The 25,592-nt window shown below is 38.8% G+C and overlaps 1 protein-coding gene across 1 annotated transcript in view; it reads right to left on the reverse strand.

Moving 5' to 3' along the window:
* The window catches only part of ecel1 (endothelin converting enzyme-like 1), an 81,288-nt gene that overhangs the window by 22,788 nt on the left and 32,908 nt on the right, over window positions 1–25,592 (reverse strand). Inside the window, exons 6-7 of the mRNA XM_030152012.1 lie at window positions 25,451–25,575; window positions 70–292 (exon numbers count right to left, since the gene is read on the reverse strand). Coding sequence (XP_030007872.1) covers window positions 70–292; window positions 25,451–25,575 — 348 coding nt within the window. The remainder of the gene's footprint in view (window positions 1–69; window positions 293–25,450; window positions 25,576–25,592) is intronic.

Consider the following 25,592-nt stretch of genomic DNA (forward strand, 5'->3'; position numbering starts at 1 on the left):
CTTATACACACCTACACTCTCAGATTATTGTGGGAATGTTCTAGAGGTATATATATATGTCTCTCATACCTTAGCCTTGCTCTGTGATGAGAAGTGCTGCTGGACGAACAGAGCTCCCAGTGCCATACCAAAGTGTTTGTTGGCTTGTGTGAGGCAGAGTCTGCCCAGTTCCAGCTGTTGCTCGGTCCCATCAATCTCCCGTGAAAACTCGTGGATGGTGCTGCGGAAGGCGGTGGAGAGATGTTCACTCAGTGCTGCCACGATACGCCACAACATGTAGTTATGGAGAACCCTAGAAGAGAATACATGACAATGAGTCTGTGGAGTGTTCTTAGATGGAATATACCAGCTTTGATTATGGTTGACTCACTCTGTCCCTGTTAATAAAGAGCGAAATATACATATAGCCAGTGGCGGCAGGTGAAATTATTTTTTTGTGTTTTCAGATGCACTATAACCACATATCACCACTAGGACACGCCAAAACACATGCACCACTATTTTAAAATGTCTATTTAAGTTTTTAATCAATTAAAATTAATTTTATATATGTATGTATGTATGTATGTATGTATATATGTATATATATATATATATATATATATATATATATGTACACACACACACACACACACACACACATATATATATATATATATATATATATATATATAAGGCCTGTAACGGTACACAAAATTTTCGGTTTGGTACGTTTTTGGTTTTGAAAGCCAAGGTTTTTTTGGTTTGGTACGGGAAGAAAGAAACCCCTCAAAATGTCTTTAATGCATTTATTATGAATTTTTGAACATTTTTCCCCCAATTTTTGGAGACAATAGAATACAGAAAAACAGGAGTAATATAATTCTTCTGCTATAAATCAAATAGAAAATAAAATAAATAAAATATTGCTAAATGTATTTTAAACATTAGTATTGCACTTTTCCTGGAGAGGTAGTTTTGAACAAACAACAAAAATCAAATCACAGTTCTGTCAGTTCACATTTTGCATTAAAATAACAAACAAAAAATTTCACATGAAGTGCAACATTAACAAGAGGGTAAACTTGTATTCTCTTTTAACAAACTTAAGAGCAACACTGACAACAAAATTAACCAAATTATTTATTTTAAGACAACTGTTTAGTCCACTTTGTGTATTTGTGTGTGTGTGTGTGTGTATGTGTGTGTGTGCACGTGTGCAGGGTGTGATTTGTCAAAAACAATGTTTTTTTTTTTTTTTTTGGTCGGGGGGGTGGCATTGATATATGTAGGGGTGCACTCCATAACTAACGCTGGCGTGAAACGAACGTGAAACTTTACATACTTTCAACATCCAACTCCCAGCTTCTATTCCTTTGTTATACAGAGTGTGTGTGGGAGACAGAGAGAGAGAGAGAGAGAGAGGGTAAGTGTAAGTGTTTGAGAACTACTGGACATAAGCGGTTGTCACCTGAACCCGTTGTGATCCCAAACAGGACTGTAATGATGGCAGAGGGTCTTCAATCTCTTCCTTCCAGGTTCACATCATATTTGTTTTTTTGTTTTTTTTTTAACCTTATATCGACTGCTATTTCATATTTCGGGTCCATGTGCGCTCCTTCAATATGTCCGTGGGGAACTTGCAAGGATTTAAAGTTCCGCATCGACCGACATCTTCAGTTACTTTTTCTTTTTCTCAACATATTGTGCTATTTCGGTACAGCTGTGTACCGAACCGAACAGATGCGTACCAAAACTGTTTGGTTCGGACCGTTACAGCTCTAATATCTATCTATCTATCTATCTATCTATCTATCTATCTATCTATCTATCTATCTATCTATCTATCTATCTATCTATCTATCTATCTATCTATGTATATATATATGTATATATATACATACAGGGTGGGGAAGCAAAATTTACAATATTTTGAGGCAGGGATTGAAAGACAGTGTATGACCAATTAGTTTATTGAAAGTCATGAGAATTTATTTGCCACAAGAAAATTTACATAATAGAAAATGTTTTTATTCTATGTGTCCTCCTTCTTTCTCAATAACTGCCTTCACACGCTTCCTGAAACTTGCGCAAGTGTTCCTCAAATATTCGGGTGATAACTTCTCCCATTCTTCTTTAATAATATCTTCCAGACTTTCTCGTAATAGTTTTGCTCATGGTCATTCTCTTCTTTCCATTATAAACAGTCTTTATGGACACTCCAACTATTTTTGAAATCTCCTTTGGTGTGACGAGTGCATTCAGCAAATCACACACTCTTTGACGTTTGCTTTCCTGATTACTCATATGGGCAAAAGTTTCTGAAAAGGTATGGATAATAGTGTTAGGTATGATTATGACATCAATATATGTTTGGTTTCAAAACAATTGACGTAATGTCTGCTGAGAAAAAACAACTGAATGTTCATTGTAAATTATGCTTCCCCACCCTGTATATACACACACACACACACACACACACACACACACACACACACACACACATATATATATATATATATATATATATATATATATATATATATATATATATATATATATATATATTAGCTCACTAGCCAAAAAACTCTGGGCACCAGGGGCACCTGGCCCCTGGTTTAGGCAATCTTGGGACATTGCATTTCTGAGGAAGGTCTTGATTCTTTTCGGGATGTGACGTTTTCTCCTGTGGGTGGTGCTTGGGTGCAAATTTCTGCCCCAAGGCTCTCCTATCGCTTGTATTGGAGTGGGGTCTACTGCCATTTATAACAGGAATCTATATGGTAAAGGGAGGGGCTCGGGCACAGATGTTTGTGTCCCCAACAGGAAACACACCACTTGACTGCTCACTAAAAGACCGAAAACATGTTAAACTACACTCGAATCCTCCTGGCAGGAGTTGTAACAACCTTGACCTGACTTATGGTGTGGAACTTGAAGACTCAATAGTCCTTCCACAAAATCCTCTACTCTCCAACCACTTCTTAATAACTTTTTAATTTTTGTATTAATGATTCCCTTCCTGCCAAAAATGTTTGTACCAGACATTTATCAGATCATGCTGTATCTAAATTTAAAGATAAAATCCCAACAGCACTAAATTTACTCCCACATCTGAATAACACAGCAGATTCTTTCCCCAACTCGGTCAATTTTAGTCCATCTCAATTTGATGAGTTTGTTGATAGTACAACACACTCTCTGCGAAAAACATTAGATCTAATCGCTCCACAAAAAAGAAGATGATAAAACAAGGGAAGCGAGCTCCCTGGATTAATTCTCATGCTTGCCAATTAAAGCAGCATACTCAAAAATTTGAGAGAAAGTGGTGTTCTACTAAACTCGAAGAACACTATTCAGCCTTGCAGGCTAGTCTAAATAAATCCAGGAGGGCACTTCGTTCTGATTGAGCAGCTTATTACTCCTCACTAATAGAGGAAAATAGGAACAATCACAGGTTTCTGTTCAGTACTGCAGCCAGACTGACAAAGAACCACAGTGCATATGAGCCTAGTATTCCTGCAACCCTCCATAGCAACGATTTTATAAATTTCTTCAGTCGTAAGATTTTGCTCATCTGAGATACAATTAATGGTCTCCTGTCCTCCACAAATTCTAATCCATCTTTAAATCCTTCAGACCCAGAAACCACAGAGTTGACTATTGAACCATTTGGTTTCATGGATGGCTTTTCTCCCATAGAGATCAGTCAGCTAATTTCAATAGTCTCTTCATCCACAGTCTACTTGTCTCTTAGATCCAGTTCCAACAAAGCTCATTAAAGCTTTACCTTTACTTAGCAGCTACCTCCTTGATATGATTAACTTGTCATTATCAACAGGCTATGTGCCACAGTCCTTTAAAGTAGCTGTAATCAAACCTCTTCTTAAAAAGCCCAGCCTTGACCCTGCATTTATAGCTAACTATAGACCCATATCAAATCTTCCATTCATATCTAAGATTCTGGAGAAAATAGTAACCAATCAGTTATGTGACTTCCTTCAAGCCAAGAGTTTGAGAATTTCCAGTCAGGTTTTAGGGAACATCACAGCACAGAAACAGCATTCGTCAAAGATACCAATGACCTTCCAACTGCCTCAGATGAGGGACTTGTTTCTATACTGACCTTAGTGTGGTATTCAACACTATCGACCACCACATCCTCCTGCAATGATTGGAACAATCAAATGGTATTAAAGGAACTGCATTAATGTGGTTTAAATCCTGTCTAACAGATTGTTTTCAGTTTGCTAATGTTAATAATGAATCCTCTCAGTGCACTACAGTTAGTCATGGAGTTCCACAAGGCTCAGTTCTTGGACCAATACTGTTGACCTTATCTTATGCCATCCTTTAAATTTTGGGTGTGCAGATCTCTGAAGAGCTCTCCTGGTCAACTAACACCACAGCAGTAACCATGGAGGCCCAGCAACAACTTAATTTCCTGAGGATCCTCAGAATGAACAAGCTTGACAGAAGCTGCTGGTGTCCTGCTATCGGTCAGTTATAGAAAGTGTCTTTACATACTGTGCCCATGCAAGGTATGCTAGTAGCACAGCAGCAGACAGGAGGGCTCTTCAGAGGGTGATCAATATAGTCCAAAAGATTATCAACTGCCCCCTGCCTTCCCTGAAGAGAATTGCCATTTCCCGCTGCCTCAGCAGAGCCAGCTCTATCCTGAAGGACTCTTTCCATCTAGCACACCACCTGTTTAATCTCTTGCCCTCAGGCAGGCGGTACAGTTCAATGAAAGCCTGCATCACCAGAATGAGGAACAGTTTCTTTCCCTGAGCAATATAGACACTTAATAACAGTAATGTAATATGTTATGTAATAATATAACATTTTTCTAGTATCATCTTCACTGAGGTTCCAAGCAAATCAAAGCCATACTAAACAGGCCACGGGCCAGGATGGTCCTTCGTACACCCCCCCCACAATCCTATGAATTTGGTATCATTGCATTCCTTGGGGTGTCTAGATTACAAATATAACTGGTAACAGTAAAAAAACTGGGACTCACTGTGACATATCAACAGTTTTATTGACCTACTGTAAAACATACAAAATGGCTAAACGGAAAATTTGTAATTTTACCATTTGATACAAAAACTCATTAAATCCTCTTTTTTTTTTTTAGATAATTGAACATATAAAGAATAAAATGAAAACTAATTGTATGCCAGATCATTTAGTTTTTAAATAATGCCTCTATCCTTATTGTGTCTAGAGATATACTCGAGTAAAGTATGGCATGGTATAAACAATAAACACCTGTATCACAATACATGATCATGACCTCAATAAATGTTTGTTCTTCACAATTCTCCATACATTTGGCTAAAATATATATACAACAAGAAAGCTCAGTGTCTTAGCTTCCATCTCCTGCAAAAAGTAATCCAGTTGGACAAATATTGGCAAAGATACCATATGTTTCAATGTGTTATGGATAAAATGGAGAAATGAATACTGAAGATTGCATAATTATTTGTTATATAACTTGACATGAAACTAAAATGTCACATGCTTTGGGTGTTAACAGGCCAGAACTTCTGATATGAACATTTCTTTTGCCAGAATTTTCACCCATATGAAATGTTTAATATGTCTCAATATGTCCAATGAGTACTCTAAAACAGTTTAGTGTTGCTCTTCATCTGTTATCCATTGATATCTTTTATGTGCAATGATATTTTGTGACTGACCAAGACAAGAAATGTTTGCGTCTAAGGATTGAATATTTGTTTCTCAAAAATATTTAAGTACTTGATGCTCCAAGTCAGATGTTATCACCCTGACATTGAGTTTCATTTTCAGCAGAGGGATAGTGTCACATTTTACTTAAGGTATTTATATATATTTTAACATTGTAACACCTCTTTCTGCAGCATCGTTAACAACAAGTAGCTCCGAGACATTCATTCATTTTCTGAACCCGCTTTATCCTCTCTAGGGTCACGGGGGTCACTTGGCGCCTAACCCAGCTACATAGGGGCAAAGGCGGGGTACACCCTGGACATTTCACCAGTTCATCACAGGACTGAACATATAGAGACAAACAATCACTCTTACATTCACACCTATGGGTAATTTACGAGGGTCATTCAATAAGTTCATGGCCTCACCCAGAAGTACTGGTTGTTATAATACAGGATGTTACATTCTTTCGTGATGGGATAGTGATGCTTGAACATCGATGGACCAAGTGCATTGCTGTAAATGGAGATTATGTTGAAAAATAAAATATAAATTATCAGTCTGTGTTGTTCTGTTCTGGGTGAGGCCATGAACTTATTGAACGGCCCTCGTAGATTAACTAATTAATTTATCAGTGCACGTCTTTGGATGGTGGAAGGAAGCTGGTGTACCTTGAGAGAACCCATGCAGACACGGGGAGAACATGCAGACTCCACACAGAAGGGTCCCACCCCCATCGACTGGTGTTGGAATTAAACCCAGGACCTTCTTGCTATGAGGCACCAGTGCTAACCACTGCACCATCGTGTCACCCGAGACAATAGCCCCCATTTCTCTGTACTGTGGCTCTTCCTCCCATTGCTCTGGGTGTGTTTCCAGCCATGCTCCATCTATGCCTAGAAGGTCAAATATCAGCCAGGACTGGGGTCCCACAAGGTCATCCAGGTCAGGCCGCTGTCCATGCCTCTAATGAATGCTGCAGGTTTGAGGTTGGCCTGCAGTTGTCTTGCCATGGCTGCTTTGGTTTCTACTGGTACTTTGTTATCAAAGAGACTTAGTACCACAAGAGACTCAGTCAGGTACCACATGTGAAGCAGTATGGATGTCTTTACTTTAGTAGTATCCATTTAGTATCCATTAAACATGGTAATGCATTTTAAAAACAGCATTTTTTGGCCTTTTTTGATGGGCCCTTCATACTTTGTGGTGGGGGGGGGTCAAACGTTGACGGATTATGCTGAAATTTTTTGGGGGGGCTATTATCATGTTGGAGATTAACTGGTTTAAATAACACCATGATCTGAAGAGAAAAGTTTTTTTTGAGACACCCTATTTTGTATGTTTTACAGTAGGTCAATAAAACTGTTGATATGTCACAGTGAGTCCCAGTTTTTTTACTGTTACCAGTTATATTTGTAATCTAGACATCCCAAGGAATCCAATGATACCAAATTTATAGGATTGTGGGGGGGTGCACGAGGGACCATCCTGGCCTGTGGCCTAAAATTTGATGAAAAAAAAAAAAAAATAGATTGGTTAAACCTGAATTGTTGGTGTGTCCATATGTATGCATGTCATGTGGTAAACCTCCAAAAATCCTGTTTTTACATAGGCTCTATTTTGACAAACTGACCACAGATTTACTTATTCTTACATTTTTCGGATTTCTCATCTGAAACAATCTTAAAGGTGCCCTGCCACACATATTTCGTTACTTTTGTGGTAATGTCTGAAGTTCTACCATGGACTATGTAACATTTTTTGTGGGAAAAAATGCCTTGGTTATCAAGTTTCAAGCCATTCTAATGTGGTATAGAAAGTTCCTGTCCAGTTTCATGAATATTCAACATGCTGATCTGCTTGACTCTGATTGGCTAACAGCTAGCCAATGAGAGTCTGGTTTTTCAGCCCTGCACAACAAGTAGAAGAACTGGCGGAAACAGGAAATGAAACTTTACATGCTTTGAACATCTGACTCCTAGCTTATATGCCTCTCTTTAACGGCGGACCTTATACAGAATTTTCACAGCTTCTAACCTGTATCCACTAGACCCCCTACATTGCTCTATGAGAATGCTGAGCTCCATGATTTTTTTTAATGTTTACCCACCCTTTACAGTGCCCCAGCTTGCTGTATACGAAAACTGTCACTGAGATAGACGAATTCTGTCTCACTCGGGCGAGCCATGAATAGTAATGGGCTCAGGCATTAACACGTCACACTGACCAGCTTTTCTAATTGACCTGATTTCTCCACCTATTTCTTTTCAGTGGCCATAGCAGAGAGAGGAGGTAGCAGTTCATTTTAAAATTCACTACAAAACACAAACACACCTAACATATTTCAAAAAATGCAAGTAAAAACGATACTGTGTGGCAGGGCACCTTTAATAGAACATTTTTATGTCACATATCATCATCTTCCATTGCACTCATGCTCATAACTGCAGTTGTGGCAAAGATAATGTCACAATAGTTTACCCTGCATTACTAATGATTACTGCTCTGATGTGGTGCTGTGTTAAACCTAGTTGAGTCGAATCAAGGTAGGTTGAGCTGATACCATCAGTAGAAATGTGGCATTACATTAGTAAAATAAAGAAATTGCTACTGCAGTTTTGGTCTCACTTTTTAAAAAAAATATTTTGTTACCATTTACAACCTTAACATACAAATGTAAATGTAAAACAATAGCCCACTTTTAGCTTTGTAAAGCATTGTGTTTTGCTGTAATCTCTCTCCATCTGACCCAAAGTGCTGTTTTTTCCCATTTGCCCTCTGAGCCCGTTTAAAGTCATGAAAGTTTGAGAGAAAACAAGAGCGAGACAGTGATCGAGAGCAAGGAGTGAGAGATCGAGAGAGTGTAACAGTTAAAGAACAACTCGCTCCAATCCAGAGTGACTCACAGTGGAGAGGGGTGAGCAAGTGTCGAGTGAAAATGGATCATTCATTTATGTATTCAAGCTGTGTCTTCCCCCTCAGACAATGGAACGCTACTGTGTCCTCGTGCCCCCACTGGGCACACATCTAGTCTGCCCTGCGGGGACAAATGCCCCGTCTTCCCCACTGAGAGGCTCCATATGAACCTCAAGGCATGTTGTTGTTGTTTTCCTACATTTTTATTTATTTATTTATTTCCCCTATACATGACAGATATTAAATCAAAAGCGCCTTGGCACAAGCACCCCGAGGCCCTCGCCAACAAAGCACTTGTGAAGAGAATTTAATTGACATGAAAAGGGAGAGAAAGGCATGGTAAATAAATGAATGAGAGACTCAGGTGTCCTCGTCGTTCTGTCATCTCATCAACATGTGTTACAGTTGTGGATGATACGCTTCATTAGCCCATGTGTGTTCAGCTTGTTTTGTTGTCAGCTGTACGGTACAGATAAAACATAAAAGTGGTCATAGTTGAACAAGTACACGTCTATATTTTCTCCATATGCATGTCATCTTTGTGAGAGTACCCAGGTGAGTAGTGGCATGTATGTAAGTCATTTATATGATAAACTTCACTGTTTACTGGCTCATGTGGTAGAGGTGATCAGTGTTTTACTGCAGGCATCTTTGAGGAAAATGACAATAATCTTTCAGAGTAAAGAGGAATCATTCACAATTTGCTTTGTGGTTAAAAACCTAAGTCATGCTGCTAATTGATTTTGTACTTTGTGCAAAGTTTAGTTCCACAGAGTATGCTGTTGTGAACAGCAGTATATAGCAATACATGGTTATCACAGGACAGCATCACCACAAACATGATGTCTTATAAAATATGATGCACTGCTGTAGATTAAACCACCAGCAGGATATAAAGTAGTTTGAATAAGCTCAATTTTAATTATGTACAACAATGAAATGCAATATATGCATTAATGCAGCAGTGAAAATAATCAAAAACATCTTTTTATTCCATGAAAACATTTTGTCAGTATTTCCCTACATTTACCAAAGTACAATTTGAATGCAGAAATGTTGCAGGTTGTGGAATATTTCCAGTGTTGTATTAGCATGACCAGTACAGGTATACTTTAAATAAAAGCACTTACAACATTAATTGTGCTTTGTGTATTCTTTATAAGCAAGAGTAATACAGTAAGATATATTACTATAAAGACTGAGAAATGTAAATGTGTGGTCAAGCTAAAAGCTGCCTAATACTTTTTGCACAGTACTGTACATAGCATGTAATTGGTTAACAGAACTTTGTTTGAAGCATTCATTTACCCTGGTTTAACTTTACCCTCTGCTGCTGAAAGAGGCTGAGGCAGAGGTGATTAGTGTCTGAATGTGCAGGTGTGGATCTGAGACAAGAGCAGTTCAGGAACATCAGGATAACAGAGTATCACAGCATATCAATACATAACTGTATGTGGCTATGAAAGAGTTAGCTCTAGTTGTTAATATTGTTTTTACTGCCTTAGACAGACTTAGCTTAAAATCAATATTCAGTTAAATTTACATTATACCTAGAATACTGTTGTCTGTGGTTCTTGCATCATACAGTCCTTTCCCATGGGGAACAGAACCCTGAAGTACCAACCTATGTTCTCTGAAAAAAATGCACTTCTGCAGTCTCTGCTGTTGCATCACTGTGGTGTTTTAATGTTATTTCGAATTCAAACGAAAAAAAAAAAAAAATCAATCAACTGGTCGGGGCAGAAGTTTTATGACACCAGAGGAATCACTACCCTCATGTGAGTCTCGTGAGTCTGAATAAAGTAGTAAAAAGGCATCAGTCTGACCCATTGGAAAATGAATGAGGTTTGGTAGAATGTGACTGAAGGACTGTTGGACTGATCACCTGCATCTATTAATTTTTTAATACAAATTTCATGACAATAGAGTCATTTCTGTCTTTTGATAGAAATGGCGAACTGAACTGTTTTCACCCATAAAATGCATTTAAAAAAAAATAGATATATTTGTAAATGTTTATATATTACTACCATTATTCTTGTGTTTTGTTATAATCAAGTCATAGGATTCTCTTTACAGCTCAAAACATGTTGGAGTGTTTAATATCACTTTAATTTACTTCAACAAATGTCTGGCTAGAAGTCATCTTCAACTCAATATGACGAGCGAATTTGCAGCACGGAACAGAAGAATTCGCAGCAACAGAAGCTATAATGTAGTAACCTACGAGATATGGTGACACAAGGCGATGGCATTAAAGCTACATTTAACATTATTTATATAAAAATGCAGGTATTGTAAGGGCTACTTATACTTTGGTTTAAATTTTCTATTAACTCAAAGGCTCAGGTGATCTGTACACCTTTATGTTTTTGTGCATACTTAACACTACTACGGTTATAAAATACCTGACCTTCAACGTTTCACTTCATTACTTGGTCATAGTTCTGAAAGAGCACTGGGTTCAAAAGAAGTTTTTTAAGTCCCCTTATTACATTAAATTATTTGAGGACCATACTTGGTTTGTAAATGTTTATAGCCTGCTGTGAGTCCATCTTGCAAAGATCTATGTTTAATGATGCATCCCTGACGTTTGACAGCCCTAGTAAATATCCTTCTTTTGTTTCCACATCAAATCCAAATCTCCATCCACACAGACACTCAACTGAAGAGGTAACATTCAGGTCGACCAAAATGATTTCCACTTACTCCTTATCACCAATTTTCTTCCTACAAACTTCCTTGGTGTCATTCACTACATTCTCCTCTACATGGTCAAATGTGTTATGTGCCATTGTGTGCTTTGTGTAGTAATGGAGTCACAGCGGAGCTCAGTGAAAGCAGAGGACCTGTCTGTGAGAGTGCTGTACAGATCAAGTAGTAGGTCTTAATCACCAGAAGACTGAGTGAAGGCTCATTAGCTCAATGGATTTTAATGAGCTAGTTAGGCAGATGAAAAGACACTGTCCCCATGCACTGCATCAACACATTACTGCAGGTAATGACCCTTTTGGTAATGGGGGCCTCTTCCAGTCCAAACTTCACTATAGTTAAACTGTATATTTAGTGTTAGAAGAGGAAATGTCATTCATTTCTCTTTAAAATAGAGTCGATGTCACTCCCGAGCTACTTCCACTAGGCTACATAATGAAAACTCTCATCAATATTTCAGTGGTTCTGAACAAAGTGTTCCCTGAAGTTTGTTATCTATATTGTGGTGTCAATATGGTAGGACAAACCAAAGGGCTGTCCTGTCCAAGAATTACAACTGTGACGATAAAGATGTGAGCATCCACACTGTTCTATAAACAGTGGCGCTAAGTAAACGCTGTGGGCTTCGTCACCCAGGAGGATGAAGATGTGGGTTAGTAAAATGGTCCTTCAATGTATTGCATCTGTGATAAAATTGACTCTACTGTTTCTATCATTCATCAAAGTTTAAGAAGTAACTGTTTTATTTTCCAAGCTGCCATTAAAGATGGGGTGCAAGATGTTTTCCAGGAGCATTTTTGACTATATTGCTTAAAATCCCCTTCACACCCTGATTACAACCAATTAATTAAATGCTCTAACACAAAAATTAAAAAAAATTAGTCACCTGTGGAATGGACAGGACTGAAAAACCACCATCCAATCATTTTAAGTGTCCAATCGAAATGATTGAATGGTGATATGTCTATGAAACTCAACTTCCATTTGTCCCTCCCCACTCCCCCCTGTGCGCATAACCCTCTTTGTGTATGAATCGTGCGTTCTCAGAGGCTTGGAGCACTTGTACAGGAAATGAAGCCAGAGCCAGAGCTTGGCTATATTAGCTATATTAGGATGTATAGTTCACCAGCAAACTGTTTCGTCACTAACATAAGTCACAAGGAAATGTAACGTTAGCCAGATAGGTATGAAGTAAGAGCGGAGGTGGGGACGCCGGAGCTGGAGCTGCCAGAGCCGGGGCCGACAGAAATGGAGCCGGGACTGTCGGGGCTGTCGAGGCTGCTGGGGCCGCTGGGGCCGTCGGAGCCAGGGCTGCTGGAGCCGAGCAAATTGTGGCTGTGTAGCACTCGTGAACCCGTGAGAACAAATATTGCACGTGCCAGTACTCTGGAGGCGTGGCTTCGGGGGGATGTCTGAAGAAAGAGGTTTGGACTTTTGAGTTGAGTATTTTCAAAATGTACCTTGTTCGAATCGTTTTTCTAAGATCTCATACCCCACCTTTAATGTTAAGAATTCTGAATGAAAAAAGAAATATATAGCTAAACATATCATAACTACTAACACCAAAGATAACCTCCAAGAAACAGCTGTAAAATACTGGTGACAGGAAATAGCACTTCTGCATATGCATAAAAGAAACTGGATGTTCAGAATGGATCAGTGCAGTGACCGAAAGCATTTACTCAACTTTGTTCTACTACAGACCACACCAGGGAGCTGTTCTTGCTCCACTCCACTATGTTCTTGGTGACTTCCTAAAACAGTGCTAGGCTTCTGGGAAAGGATGTTCATTTGTGACCTTCAAAATCTTATCTCTTTGGCGGTACTCAGTGTGCTCAGCTTACATCCTTACATTCCCATCCATCCCCCGTCACTACAGGCATGCCCCAGGGCTCTGTCCTTATCATCATCATCATCATCATCATCATCATCATCATCATCATCACCATCATCTTCTTCTTCTTCTTCATCATTGTCCCTTGGTAATATTATTTGCAAATATAACATATATTTCCACTGCTACACAGATGACACCCTGCTCTACATCTCCAGTAAAACCTAATTCCATCCTCCTACCTCCCTCCCTCACTGACGGCTTAAAAGAACTTAAATCCCGGATGTCACCATTCTAACCCCACATCAATAACATTACCCAGACTGCAGATTTCCATCTACGTAACATTGTCTCCGCCCATCCCTTACCCCCTATACCCATTCACAGCCTCATCACCTCCCATATTGACTATTGCAACTCCCTCCTGTTTAGCATCACAAACAAATCCCTCCATATGCTTCAACTGGTCCAGAACTCTGCTGCTCAGAAAATTACTAAACCTCCCTCCCTCCATTCATCACATCATCCCCATCTTGCTGCAGAGTCATTGGCTCCCGGTTAAGTCCCGCAATAATTTCAAAATCTTACTTTACACATTCAAGGCCATCCACAACCTCGGCCCCCTGTGTCTGTCCAACCTTCTCCATATCACCACCCCCTCCCACACCCTCAGATCCTTCTCCTCCTTTCACCTTTCTGTCCCCCCTGCCTACCTCATCACTATGGGGAGCGCTGGGGCTCTTTACCCACTGAAATCATAAATACTCACTCACTTCCCTTTTTCATTTTAACTTTCTGACTAATAACTCATCTATTTAAGAAAGCTTTCTATGTTTAAAAAGGTACCTATGAATAAAATACATTATTATTATTATTATTATTATTATTATTATTATTATTATTTTTATTTTTATTTTTTTTTATTTTTATTTTTTTTACTTATATGTTGAATCAACACTGATGAAGAGTAATTGTAATGACTGAAGTGAATACAATGGGGTTTCCCTCCTTATGCAACAGAACCTGGAAGTTTATGTTTCACTTAGACTGAGGCAAATGGTACAATGGTACACAAAGTGGAAAAATGAGCAAAGTATACACACTCCAGGCTTCAAACTGCAAACACTACAGAGAAAGTCACACACAGCTCTGCTTTCTTGTGGAAACTTCAATCCACAGCACCTTATAGTAGCATGACTGCATATATTTTCAGCTCCGGAGGCCCTGCTGGGAATCAAACCTCCACTGCTGAAAGCTATAGTGCCATGAAATCCACCATTTGGTGAACAGCTTTATCTGAAATGCTTTACAGCTACCTTGAGTGTAGATTTTTAAAAGCAGTGGCCCCAGATGGAAGTGAACCATCAACTGCAGCTGTTCTACTTTGGTGTATCACCCACAAACACCCACTCACACATGCACATGTATGCATATTGTATATTAAAATTGGATGTGAAATTTCACATAAATAAACGTACGTGAAGTACACACTCTCCAGGCGTACGCTCATTTAATTTACACCGCCCAAACACTCAGAGAAATAACACACTCATACAGACACACCCTCCAGAGTGACGGATGAACAGAAGGAGCAGACGGAGGGAGGGAGGAGTGTGTGAGGGAGACGCTGGTGTTGTCATTATGCTTTCCCCTTCATTGGAGGCCTGCTCATCTGGCTAATGGGATTGGCTGCAGTCACCGCAGTGCATGGGGACCACACACACTCACACACAAACCCCACAAACTGACTTATAAAGGGAGAACACAAAAAGGAAAGAAAGATAAATGGGATGTGAGTAGATGGATAGAGAATCCGTGGAGGTGTGGCTGCTTTTGTCAGTAGAGTTGTATGATGGGAAGCTGTCAGAGTGAGAACATAGATACCACTTGGTCAATAGATGCCTATAAAGATGAGGATTGTGTTTTCCTTATGGCGGGATTGAGAAATGGACAGAGAGAAAATAGGATTGCGATGGATGGATCGAGTTGTCAATAGCAACCAATAGAGTGGAGGAGGAGAAAAGAAATGATATGACGGGTAGTACAGGAAAAGATGCTGGAGGCTGAAAAATGAAGGAATGAATAGATGGATGAGAGGCTTTGGAAAAAAGTTGGGTGTAAGAGAAAGAAGTAACAAAAATAAAGTACAGAAATGGGATAAACAGGGAGGAATGTGGGTGAAATGTACAGAAGGCAAGGGAGAGGAAAAGCTGAAAAAGTGAAGCAACAGATGGATGAAAAGGAGAAGAATGAGTGAGGGCAGTGACAGTTTGAGAGAAAATAAGGGTCAGGGTGAACACAACATGTCAACAGAAATAAATCAGAAAAAAACAAAACAAAAGAGGATTCGTTTTCATCCATCATGCCATCCTGAATCATACCAGTCTGCCAGGCTGATGTCTGTGTGCTCTCTCTATCTGTCTGTCATCTTTCCACTTCTCACAGGGGATCTATTCTTTCTATCGGCACTGACAAGGATTTAGTCTTTCCTGTACCATCCACATGTAGATTATACATACTGTACTACAGCCTGTAGGAGCCTCTTCAGATGGTTTTAGATGTTGAAATGTACTCTTGGACTGTAAACAATGTAAGTGCATGTGTGTGTGAGTGGGAGACAGAAAGCAGCAGAGTGCAAAAAGCACAAAGGAGTTTTTCTGAGGTCCATTAGTGGCCTTTAGAGAAACAAACCCTCCTCTCCATCTGCTCTGCTGGGCAATGATAAAACGGGCCAACACCTCTGCCATGACCCCCGACTCCAACAGTATGAAGCAACAATAGGGCTGTGTCTGTACAGTTTATTAACCCTTAAGTATTTTCTCTTGTTCTGTTAAAAGTGTCCCAAATGTGATAGGATTTTCATGTATATTCCTAAAGCTAAACAAATGGAACCCAATTAAACACAGTCAAATTATCCACCACTATATGTACTTAGGCCTCATACTTTATGGTTAGACGTGACTTGCCTGTATTCTCCCTGAACAAAATTATTAGATTAGCACCTCAGCAATTATGTTGGATGGTTTAATCATTCAAAATGCCTCCTCGGCCCAAATACAAGACAAATCAAAGACATGGAAAGAGAGGAAAGAGGGATATTTAAAGCAAATTCAAATTTCTATTAATGGCTGTCAAATGTAAGCACTTGCTTCAGCTATAATTATAATTATTTCAGTTCCACGTATGCAGAAGATTATATAATCATGTACTCCTGTCAGTCTAATAGCACGACTGTGGATGGGCCAAGTATATGATCTCCATGAAAATCCTAAGGAGAGGGTACAAGTCCCACCCCGCTTTATTTAGCATAGTTTACCCCCAGGGCAATCTAGAATATAGGTGAAATATGCAAAATGACACTGGTTTTGTATTTATTCAACTAAAGAAAACAAGATAAAAACATAGTCTGTAATTCACATATAAAGCAGCTGCCAGGGTAAAATTCAGTAAACAATGTCACATGGAAATAAATGAAAGAATATTTATACATTTGGTGGAAACATCATCCTCATTCTATGCAAATAATCCTCATTGTAAAAACTGTTTATCAAAAGCTGACACATATTGCCACATGCATCGAGGCGGGTGCAGTTAACATCTGCAGAAAGATGGCGTTAACTCACATCTTGTTCATTCTCTGTCTTTGTTCGTCCTTTTTATTCTTCATATCTTTAAATCTGTGAGGTATGATCGAATCAATATGCAGTAATGACAAGGGCAAAATCTCTCTCATAGTAGAGGTCAAGTGGATCTGGAACCCTTTTTCACAGACAATTTAATAGATTTTGTCATAGATTTGTAAATACTTGAGAAACAAAAGAAGAAAAGTACATGAATGTTGGTTTGTGATTGTCAAGAGCTCTGTGTGTCCACGTCTTTACTAATTAAAGATATGCAATTTGAGGGTTTTTGCTCAGTTTCCATTATAATCCAGTCTGTAAATGGAGAAAACCCTGAAACACTCGAGACAGTTCTGCAGCTTAGACAGCTCAAGTGCAAAATTTTATTTCCATTTTACGCTGGCATATAATAAATGCAAAATTCTTTGTATTTTGTGTGTGTAGGGTGAACTATTGGCCTGGTCAGAGGTTGTCAGAGTACCCACCTCGTTTTTATGTTGTTTTTACTGCCTCACATATAGAGGCATTGTTTTGATCATTTCAGCATAACTTTTCTAAAGGTAAAAAACATTTATTTTAACTTAGCATGTCAGTCTAAGAGCAACAGGTACTGGGTCTTATAAGTAGGTTTGGAGTCTGTGCTTGTGCTGGTTAATGATCCAGCATCACCTCTACTGACAAATACAAGAACAGCACCTGTAAAGGTACATAAGAATGAAATACTTTCACTGCTTCTTGGCAGAATACCCGATGGTTATTATTTACTTAAAAATAAGACTAATGGCACTGTATCTCACCGACATGTTCTATCAAGAATCAATAACAAGTTGAATTTGCAAGGTTGTCAGGTTCTTCCGCTATATTAGAGTCCGGTGGTCTTGATGCAGGAGATCAATCTCCTAATAGAAGTGAGTGGTACTTTCACTTGAGAATAACAACAAATTAAATGAAAGTCCACATAAGACTTTCTATCAGTGTCCAAATGGTTGATATCTTTAACCATTTCCATTTTTATAAGTCATCAAAATATGGCCCATTGTAAGTAAAGGCTAATGTTTACTATTTCAAAAATACGTAAAAAATTCAAAAATCTAAATATTGCAAAACTGTGAATAAACTTTGTAGACATTGTCCCAAGGAAGCTACATAAAAAATTTGAAATGAATCCAACCAGTAGTTTCATCAGAGAAGATGTCTGAATAAATTATTAACGACAACAATGACGACAAAGACGAAGACGACAATAACGAAGATGACACTGGACACACCGCCTTCAAAATTATATCCATATTAGCTGATATTAGCCAGTTCACCAATATTTTAAGTCCAATATTTAGCAAATAGTGTTAGTCCAATGCTTTCTATGCTACATTGTTCCAAAGATATAAGTTAACTTATTTTATGTGCATGTGCAGCAGTGCCATCACCCATCATGCCTATATTTCCACATTCATTTCATATATGAACATGGTGTGCATAGTTGTATTTCACCATCACTTTTTCAAGCACAAAGTCACAGAATACAAGAACATAGACAGACCCAGACAAACCACTGCAGGCCAACACATCCACTTAGTGTTGCTGTGCTTTGCTAAAATCAAATTTGGGAAGCAGACAACACAAGTTTACCCCATCACTGTTCTAGGAACTCAATTTCAATGTGTTTTTTTTGCTGTCTTTGTGACCAGAGGGATAGTTCTGCTACATCCTCTCATCTAAGTTGTAAACACAGGCACCTGCTTTGATGTGAGCTGTTGTGGTGCCATGTGTAACGAGTGCACATCACACATAAGGCCAACTGGCTCTGATGACTAATAGCACATAGATCTACACAGATGGCCCAGTGAAGCAGCAATAATAAAGTTAACATGACCAATGATGCTATAATAGTAACCTTAATGGGATAAAAGTGCATTGAGAATAAATTACGGGGAAGTGTGTTATTGCTTTTCGCCAAAACTGGAGGAACACAACACAGACAGGATCAGATTCCTGGTACTGTCCCAGTATGAGGGCTAACTCCGGTTTCCTGTCATCTGTGTTTTTTGTGTTGTTGTTTTTGTGCTGTTGTGTACAGCATGCTGTGTAATGGCTGAATAACAGACTGGCCCCTTGATGTGAGCAGCCAGCCCATTTTTAACCATGTTCTCATGAGCTGTAGTAATAAGCAGCCTCCCTCAAGAAATGGAATAGCTCTTTCTTCATTTAGCAATTAACAACCTTTGTTTAAACCCTGATAATGAACTTCCCAGAAGGCAGAATCTGGGGGTGTGAGGAGGAGGATGGAGAACAAAAAAAAGAAATGAAAAGAGGGGGGAGCGGGAACAAACATGAGGAACAGGTGAGTAGGAGGATGACAGCAGGTTGAGAGGTGACAGGAAGAAATGGATGTAAATGTATTGAGAGATCAAGACAAGATCGGGGAAAAGAAGGGGTTGATGTAAGGTCAAGGAGATGTGAGAGGCAGGAGAGAATTGGAAGAGAAAAGAGTTGACCAGGGGAGGAAATCAGAGAGAAACTGAAGTCCAGAAGTTGGCTTCAGTATGAGCTAAAGTCTAAGGCATGATGCATACGCTGTCTGGACAGCCTGTCCATTGGTTGAATAGCTCCAGAAACCCATAGTTTCTTCAAGAGAAATGTGCAAGTGAGCAAAGAACCAGAGTTTGAACTTCTCTCTCAGCTCAGTTTTTGCATTCTTTACATAGCAATTTGTGTCACTTGAGCAAGTGAGTGCATCACAAAGAATACAAACCCGAGACTGTCTGAAAATACTCTCTCTTATCCCATTAATTAAATGATGTCAGGTCCCCCCTTTTCAACGATGTCAAGTCTTTTACAAATTTGGAACTACTGTACTTTTTCAGACATGGTCTAACAGCATGTCATGAAAAACAGCTCGGCAAATGTATGGGGCCATTGTTAAAATGTCAAACTTTTACTTGATCTCACTGTATGTAAGCATGAAGTACCATTCACATTCTACCACCTTGACTCCAGATCAAAAAACTATTCATTGTCTTTATTTATTTCTGAAAATTTTGACTTGTTTAATTAATTTGCCTTGACTGTATAATTCAAACTGGAGTTTTTTTTACCCTCATGAATCTGAATGGTGATAGTTACTGTTACTGATTTTTTATGCACTGTTATTTTCCATCATTCTTAACTATTCTTCCTTTTGTCTTTTTTTTTTTTTTTTTTTTTTTTTGTGAAATATGTTTCATTACATTTTAGATGAGAAAAAACACCGTTTTATAGGGGCTGCATGTAGGATTTCTACTTTCAAATATAAAATAAACACCTCTAAGTATCATTAGAGTGTTAAGAATACATTTCTGAAAATACAGTCAATACAACACAAAACAAAGTGGTCAGTGTACGAGGGCCGTTCAATAAGTTCATGGCCTCACCCAGAACAGAACAACACAGACTGATAATTTATATTTTATTTTTCAACATAATCTCCATTTACAGCAATGCACTTGGTCCATCGATGTTCAAGCATCACTATCCCATCACAAAAGAATGTAACATCCTGTATTATAACAACCAGTATTTCTGGATGAGGCCATGAACTTACTGAACGGCCCTCGTATTGGATTGTAGTTATATGCACTGAGAACATCTACACTCGTGGTGCATCAGATTTATGTGTCCACTAGAGGGAGTAGTGAGTCACTCTGCTGGTTTCCTGTAGGAAAACTAACACCATGGGGCCTTTGACCAAAGCATCAGAAAATGACCAGATAGGATGAGAACCACTAAAAACTTTTAGAGTCAAAGAAAGTGAGTCAGTGAGCCTGCTTATATGACCATAAAGGTATCTGGGAGTAATCGGATAATTGTAATAATCAGATCTAATGCATTTACATGCACTTAAGAAATGCGATAATCGAAAAAACCTGGTTTATAGGTTCCAGTCCATTACCAGATTTCTTCCAGAGTACATACGTATGCAGTGATGGTAGACTTAAACTTCCTGTCATTGTCTTCCGCTCACGTTTGACTACGTCACTTCCATTCTTTATGATTTTAATGATGCTCATACATGCACAGATGTAAAGGAATGAAATAAATCAGATTTACCTGTATACATGCAGGAAGACATCGGAGTATGGGGGAGAAATCCAAGTGTGTTGATCCGATTTCTCATAATCAGATAACTGCTGTTATTTGACAAACCATATGAGATTATCCTGTTTAACATGATCACTTGAATAATCTGATAGCTCCAGAAATCGGATAATGATCGGAGTATTGGTGGGCATGTAAATGGGCTAAATGATTAAAAAAAAAACTAGAAGCACTGTTGTTTTCACCACTGGACACGACTCTAAATTAAAAGAATGGAGTTTGATGCTGAAATCACAGCATTTCTTTTAAATGGGTGAGCTTTATTATGAGGCTTATGAAGGTATAATGTTATTATGTGATGAAATTATATTCTCTATGTTCAGAGTTTGTTGATTCATGGTGCAGACTAAACTGTGATAGTTCTGACCTTGTGGTGAATGGAGCTATAATGTAAACTATCAGCTGATGCAGCAGAAGAACATTACAAGACAGTGTTATTTCAACTGTCAAAATAAGCAGTTTTGAGTTTTAGTCTGAAGAAGAAAACTTGATGATGCCACTTCCCCATGCTGTTGAAAGCTTGGAAAATCAGAACTACATGGAACCCCTAGTGTACCTGTACTGGTCATGCTTATGACATTAATTGTGCTTTGTGTATTACTTATAAGCAAGAGAGGTGCAAATTCACTATAAAATCGCCATAACTACAGCACACTGGACCTTTTTATGACATGAATTACACACGGGGGCAGAACCTATAGGGAGCAACCATTGCTGGTGGAAAGTGATGTACCATCATTGATTCCAGGTGATCAAGTGGAGGTAGACCATCAGCAGTCAGTGAGTGACAATGAGTGGAAAGCGTGTGTTCGCGCTTGTTTGTGCAGCGGTAAGCTTTGTACTCCACCATTGTCCTAGGGATGTGACCCAGCACTGGCCAATAACATGTCATCTTAGACTGGTGTGTGCTGCATGGGGTCAGTGACCAGTCCATCACAGCGCAGCTAATTGGACAAAAGACCAAGCCTAAATCATTACTAGTGCTGGCAACATGTCGCTGACCATGCCTGACTAACGGAGCAGTGACTTAATACTCGCGTGTACTTGATAACAGGCCATGATGCAAGTTACCTGATGGAACTGTGAGTATTATATATTGTGATCTTTTGAAATAGTTAGCAGTGAAAATTCACTTCAAGTACCCTTTAAGGTGACATCCACACCTCATGTTATTTGATGTCTTTTGTTAAGGCTTTTTTTGTGGTAGTTTGTTAATAAGTTAGATGTTTTTTTACAAGTAATAAACATACTGAGAAAACTGCAGAAAAACATATATATTAAGTAAAAATTAAGCTTTCTTGTCAGTTTGTGTCAGTACAAGTGCCACTTTGCCATAAGAATAAATCCTACCATACTGGTAGTTGCTTTATATATCTCTTTAATGTATCAGATGGTTGACATTGTTTCAAGATGCTCATTGGTGGTAATATACATATGTATAGGCCAGTAACTGATTCAAAAATATCATTTGAACTAGATGCATGTAAAGCCTAGAAGCTAACAGTACATTTATAGCTCTGCACTGAGGCTCATATCACCCAGACTTTATAACCGACAGAGTGAACGAGTGATAAAAGGGAGAGAAGACAGGATGTCAGATAGGCACAGGTGGAGAAAAGATGGGAACAAAAAGCAGGGAGCGAGCTGATGATTGAATTGTAGTGTGAGATCTATTATTAAAGCCATCGGGGGGATGGATGGACAAGCAGCTCAAAGAGAAGATTGGTAAACAACAAGAGAGGAGGCAGAATCAACACTACCTTCTACAATCTGAGAAGTGGCTAATGTGACGGTGGTGTGAAACCTGCACTTTTACAAAGGGGATTATAGATTATATAATCCCAACTTGATATGTTCATGCTTTGTGATTAAAAATTTAATCACTCCATGAAACATAGCTATAGGAGATCAGATAATAGAGATGGGATGCACATAGAGCTCTTTTATCCCAAATAGAAAAAAAACAACAGGAGAATTGAGGAGATGGTGGAAGATCAGAAATGTATATCTTTACATGTTTGCAAAGAAGCATGTAAAATACTAGATAAGTTTAAAGAAGAAGAAAACTGAGAAATTACATAAAAATAAACTACTTCTTGCAGATCTGTTGTTGCTACAGAAGCCTTATCTGTTTCAGTGTGGAGTTTCTGTCTGAGTGTCACATTCATTCATCTGCTCTGTAGGACTTTTCTTCTTTTCCCTGTGCTCACCTAAAATGAGTTTAAGCATCAGCCCCATAAGCAAGATTTGTGGCTTCTCAAATATTTCAGTGACAATTGTGATCTAGTATGGAACTTTTACAAGAGATGTGGAGCCCTGAAGCTATTCTCACACCCTGAAAATGAATTTTTTGAAGAGAAGCAGGCATCTTGTGTTTTTTAAGCGAAACATAATTTGCATATTCCAAACTGGTGGATTTTTCAATGAGGGAAGTAAGAAATTATGTCATTTTAACAATTTCTATCTTTCTGGAAAAGATGAAAATTGTAGGGTTGTATCTGACATCATTTGGTTCATTTGGTTCTATTAACTGGATGAGCCTAGATTTTTCAGTCCAAAGCTATGTAAGAAAGAAACTGAAAATGTGGATGGTTTCAGCTTGAGCTATGCAGAGAGGGGAAGGGATTGTGTGACGTTTGGTTCTGTCTCTAAGTTTTAATGTAAAATATTTTGAACAAACTCATAAACTTAAAGCTCAAGAGTGTGGTGTTGACCAGCCCTAAATGTAAAGTGTCATGAGATTACTTATTTATGATTTCACGCTATATAAACAAAATTTGATTTGATAAATAAAACTGCAGGAGGTGAAATTAGAGGGAAAAGCACTAGAATTTCCTCATGCAGCTCTCTCCTCTCAGTCTAAATGAAAAGACTAAATGTAAATGTATATTACATGATTTTTTTTTCATGTCACTGTGGAAGTAAAAAACAACTTTTGTATGTTTCTGTTTTGAGTCATGTAGTAGAGCAATAGAATCACCTATTACTGATGCCCCGTCCACACTTAATACAGATATTTTGCATAATGGCTTTTTTTTCCTCTACATTTGTTCCTCACATCCATGCATAAATGTGTTTAGGTCACAAAAGCTGAGATTTTTTAAAACTCTGGTTTGTGTGTATCTGTGAGGACAGGGGAAAATGGAGAGATTGGAAATTGTTGACCCATTCCATTTTGTGCATGTCTATTGTTGCTTTTTGTAATGATCCATGAGTATAAATTAGTAGATCGAGGTCAGCAGAGATACCATTGGGAGATGGACTGGACTGGTATAATACCTTGTTTTTTCTGTTTTGAAATACAGTTATATTACATCCATGTTAGTGCACACAATGCATAAGCCTTAATAGTGACTGTTAATTAAATCCATACGTTTAACATCCAATCTGCCTGAAAAAAATAAATGATGATCTTAAAATAGATTTATAACACTAACCCTAACCTCACTCCACAGGTGGGGGTATAAATCTTGTTTTGTGTCAGACCACTTGACCATTCAGACCAGTAGTGTCAGATTAGAACTATATGTTGGCTGAGAAAAAGTTGGTGCAAACCCTAATTTAAACAGTCTTAAGTCAGTCTAACTCTACCTTTCTATAATGCAATGTCATTGAATAATTGACCACACTGATTGTGCATAGCTGTTCGAAACATCATCACTGATCTCCTAAAAGCCACTGACCTGCACAAAATCTGTCAAAATTCAGCTTGGTGAGATGATACATGTAAAACCGTGGACTGGTGAGACATGAAATTACCAAAATGTCCAGAAAGGTTATGCTGTTAGGCAGACCGACGTATATCCAGTCTGAGACATAAATGACAAGCAAGTAATCCACCCGCCAGTCATGTAGCCAGTCAGCCATGCATGAGGGTTGAGTGCTGTTGTGTGTAGCACAGTGACTATTGGCGAGCTGTCAGTGGCTGTAACGTACATCCTGACGCGTATCAGCTCTCTAAGGCCTCCCCTGGAGTCTGTCAAGAAGAAGAAGAAGAAGAAGAAGAAGAAGGGGAAAGGAGGTGTGTGTGTCCATGTCCATGTGTGTCGGTCTGAGTCTGCATGTGGTAGAAAGGTGTGGGTGTAGATCAATAATAATCAGCTGCAGGAGAAGTGGAAGTTCACCCAACAGTGACTCACCTCAGACACACACACACACACACACACACACACACACACACACACGCACACACACACACACACACCTACACACACACACACACACACACACACACACACACACACACACACACACACAAATACATGCACAACAGCCATCAAAAACTAATCCATATGCCTTGTGACACTGCATTGTAGTCCAAACTGTAGTGACAGCCCTAAACCAAAGGCAATACACACACACACACACACACACACACAAAACAACCTCAAACAAAAGAGCTTACTCACGCTCAAAAAGTACCAACTCAAAAATGCATGCATCTAATTTCATTGATTTTCCATACACCTCGGCGCCCTCGTCCTTCTATAGTGCCTCCACCCACCTTGTCCTCAGCCCCCGCCCCTCCCAGACGACACCCCCTCTCTGCTGATACCTTTTTGAAGTGTTGTTGACAATGTCGGATACTTTCTGGATGTAATCGGTGGCAAGAACCACAATCTCTTCATCTTCGGAAAAGTTGTCGTGGAAAATTCTGTCCAGCAGTCGTTTCCACTGAAACTGAGGAAAGACAGACA

Source organism: Sphaeramia orbicularis, chromosome 13, assembly GCF_902148855.1.
Source record: "Sphaeramia orbicularis chromosome 13, fSphaOr1.1, whole genome shotgun sequence".
NCBI lineage: Eukaryota > Metazoa > Chordata > Actinopteri > Kurtiformes > Apogonidae > Sphaeramia > Sphaeramia orbicularis.